At 42.9% G+C, this 3,295-nt stretch overlaps 1 protein-coding gene across 1 annotated transcript in view; it reads left to right on the top strand.

Annotated features, from left to right (window-relative positions):
* Positions 1 to 504: 504 nt before the first annotated feature.
* Positions 505 to 3,295, top strand: part of SEPMUDRAFT_120996 (uncharacterized protein) — a gene marked incomplete at both ends in the record, with an annotated part of 9,881 nt that continues 7,090 nt past the window's right edge. Inside the window, one exon of the mRNA XM_016901652.1 lies at positions 505 to 654. Within this exon, the coding sequence (XP_016757236.1) occupies positions 505 to 654 (150 nt within the window). The remainder of the gene's footprint in view (positions 655 to 3,295) is intronic.

Below are 3,295 nucleotides of genomic sequence, written 5' to 3'. Positions count from 1 at the left end.
TCTAGGCGTATATATAATTTAGACGCGTTTTTACATATAGGTCCTAGATATCTATACTTGATATATATATCGTTTTAATATAGATATCTATATACTATATATATATATATATAACCCCTGCTAGCAGTTATCCTAGTAGTAGCGAACGAACGGATAACAACTTATATTCGAAATTAATAACGCCTAGGGGGGGCGACTTACGTATAGTTCTTATACTTATTATCTAGAATAACGTCGGCGGTATAGTGGTGCGGTAGAGTGTTATTAGTCCGGAAAGATAGGTAGTATCGTTGCCCGGCGTGACTAATGCCGGGATTCGGCAGCTGCCTAAACCTTAAATTGCCCTAGTAGGGTAAATTTACTTTCTCTCTCTTACTTTACTACCTTACTACAACACCTCTACAACACCCGTACCTCCGTACCTTTACTAGCGCCGTCGATACCTACCTTCGTAATCAGACCGAGTTCTTCTTCAACTACTATACTAACATTAGAAACCTTACTATGCCGAAACGCAAGAGCAATACCCCAGAGGCACTAGCAAACAAGCGCGCAAAGCTCGGCGCAGCCTCGAAGTTACTCGAGGAGTACTCCCTTAAGCCAAACACTTTACGAGACCGAGAGCGTACTACCGCTATAGACGAAGAAAAGAGGGTATAGGATCGATACCGTAAAGCGCGTAACGAATCCTTCGCGCGATTCAAAAAGGTACAAATCAAGGAGTATACGAGTTTCGAAAGCCTCGCTAAAGATAAGCAATAGGAACTTATCGAGGGCTAGAGAAAGATATATACAAAGGAGTATAATCAAAAAGCGTAAGTGCAAATGTGGTCGGCGGATATAGTCGGCAGATTTGAGTACTAACTTCTGATTTAGTACAAAGAAGCAGACTGGAAAGAGTGTAATACTTCCTCCCGATAAGTAGGCAAAGATTGATAAAGCCGACTGGTTTCTCGAACTCGGCGATATCGACTCTAAGGAACGATTAACATTCCAGAAAGAAGACCAGATTAAGTAGGAATAGAAGTATCTATCTGTTAGCGAGGAGTGCGACAAAGGGGTTAGCGGCCTTAGCAACTATTGCCTTCCCTCGGAATCAGTTCTTAATCTATTCTCGACTCTACAGATAGAGGAAGCGAGGGCTAAGTCTATTAGTACCTTTGCTATCTAGGCATCCTCTTCTACTTTTTCGACGGCCTACAATCAATAGCGCTCTTCTATTCACTACTTCTAGGACAAGATTGTTATCCTTAAGAACCTGGATATACTAAATAAGAAAGGTATAAAAGAGGTCTTGAAAATCGTTGGTAGCGAGACAATAAAGGTAAATATCTGCCGACTATATTTGCCGACTACAGAAACTAATTACAATTCCAGATTTGTATTAAAGAAGTCCGAATGCTATTACTATATAAGATCTTCTCGCCTATTAAGCGAGCCGTTTGCCGGAATGTCCTATCGTAGGATACTAAAGCTCAAGCCTACTATAGAGGGCGATTGCTAGGCCCTTCTTGGCTCATTCCCGCTACCTACGACTATGCAGCTAACGGCTTTTTGCCTTTAAAGACAATAAAGGAGAACAAGTATCTCGCAAAGATAGCGTATAAGATGTACGAGAAAGAGAACTCTCTTACGAAGGAACAGACAATATAGCTAGTAGTAATAGAAAGCCTTATCTATTGTAGCGTAAAAGAGTATACTAGTATTACTCTCGAAGCTATCCTGCTCCTCCTCCTCTAAGAAGACGAACTCTGCCTCTCGATTTCTGGTCTCGAGGAACTGGTTGAGAAGGACAAGAGACTGGCTACCCTTGTTAAAGTTTAAGACTAAGAAGCGGAAGCGATAGGTAAATAGCAAGCGACGCCTGAACTAGGGTTTCGATAGGTTGGCTCGGATATAGCAGAATGTCGGTATATCCTATTAGCTATACCCTTGTTATAGCGTAATACTATGATTGAGTATAGGAAATTCTCTTTCTTTTTCCCCTTTCTCCTCCTACTTCTTTAAGATACCTCTGGACTTTTACGCTATTGTCGTCTATCTACTATGTTTTCGTCCTCCTTCTCGTCCTCCCTAGGAGTAGGAAGCTCCCGGCTCGAATCCTCCTCCTAGCCCGATACCTCTTCCGGGACCCCTACGCGATCGAGCGTACGGCTACGCTAGCGCTATAGGACGACACTCAACGCGCTATCGAGTCTAACACTAGGTCGACGCCGACGACAACCTAACGTTAGGCGGCGTAGAACGAGACGGCCGAGTCCAGTAGAAGAGGAACTAGATAGTTCCCTTATTCTCCCTATCGAGCCTAATTATGTAGGAGAGTAGGATATCAAGTCAAATTGCTAGCTATAGAGGCTTAGGTATAAGGACAACTTTGAGCGTTAGTACGAGGTACGGTAGTGGAATTATACCGGAAAGCGCCTTAAAAAGCGGAACGGTCGTACTATATTCGATCGGTCCCTAATTACCTAGGGGAGTAAGTCTCGGACATCTTAGGTATAGGATTTCCTAGAGGAGGGAATGCTTCAAGAAGATACGACGCCTAAAGTCGTATACAGATGCTGTAACGCTATACTAAAACACCTAGCACTAAATACTAGTACAACATCTGTCGAGAAGCATCTCGACTCCTCGAACTGCTAGGAGAAATAAGATAAGCGAGGGTTTATAAAGGAGATATTTACGGCCGCGAAGCATCGATAGGTAAGTACTAACTAACGCCGACCATACCTACCGACCACGTCTGCCGACTACGTCTAGCTACTTATACTAAGACGATATTTCTAGACTGTTAGTAATCTACGGTAGACAAGGGACCTAGGCTACATACCAGACGATTTCCCGCGCCTATACTTTGAGATGATTGTCGACAACGGTCTACTATTCTAGTTCTTTGAACGACCCTCGGTGAAACAGACTTATATAGCACTACTTCCGGGACAGGTCGAGACAATTCCGTTCAAATGCGCGTCGATATACCGAAGGATGCTCGATACTAAGGTTATAGACTCCGCCGACTCCCTTAAAGCCCGTCTCGCTAGAAGATTTAAGATAGCTATCGCGTATAATGGTTAGCAATCCAGGACTATAAAAACCTTATTCCTAACTATACGGGTCTACTGGATTAACGACTAATAGACTTGGCACGAAGGGATGCTTAGTTTCCCTTATATTACTAGCCGTTATACTAGTAATTATCTTGCAGAGATACTATTCGAGATCTTACAAGAGTTCGAGATTAAGCGGCGATTGACTACTATTACGTACGACAACGCCTCTAACAATAAGACGCTAC

The sequence above is a fragment of the Sphaerulina musiva genome, assembly GCF_000320565.1.
Source record: "Sphaerulina musiva SO2202 unplaced genomic scaffold SEPMUscaffold_11, whole genome shotgun sequence".
NCBI lineage: Eukaryota > Fungi > Ascomycota > Dothideomycetes > Mycosphaerellales > Mycosphaerellaceae > Sphaerulina > Sphaerulina musiva.
The sequence above is the reverse complement of the archived record's forward strand: the minus strand, read 5'-3'. Positions and strand labels throughout refer to the sequence as shown.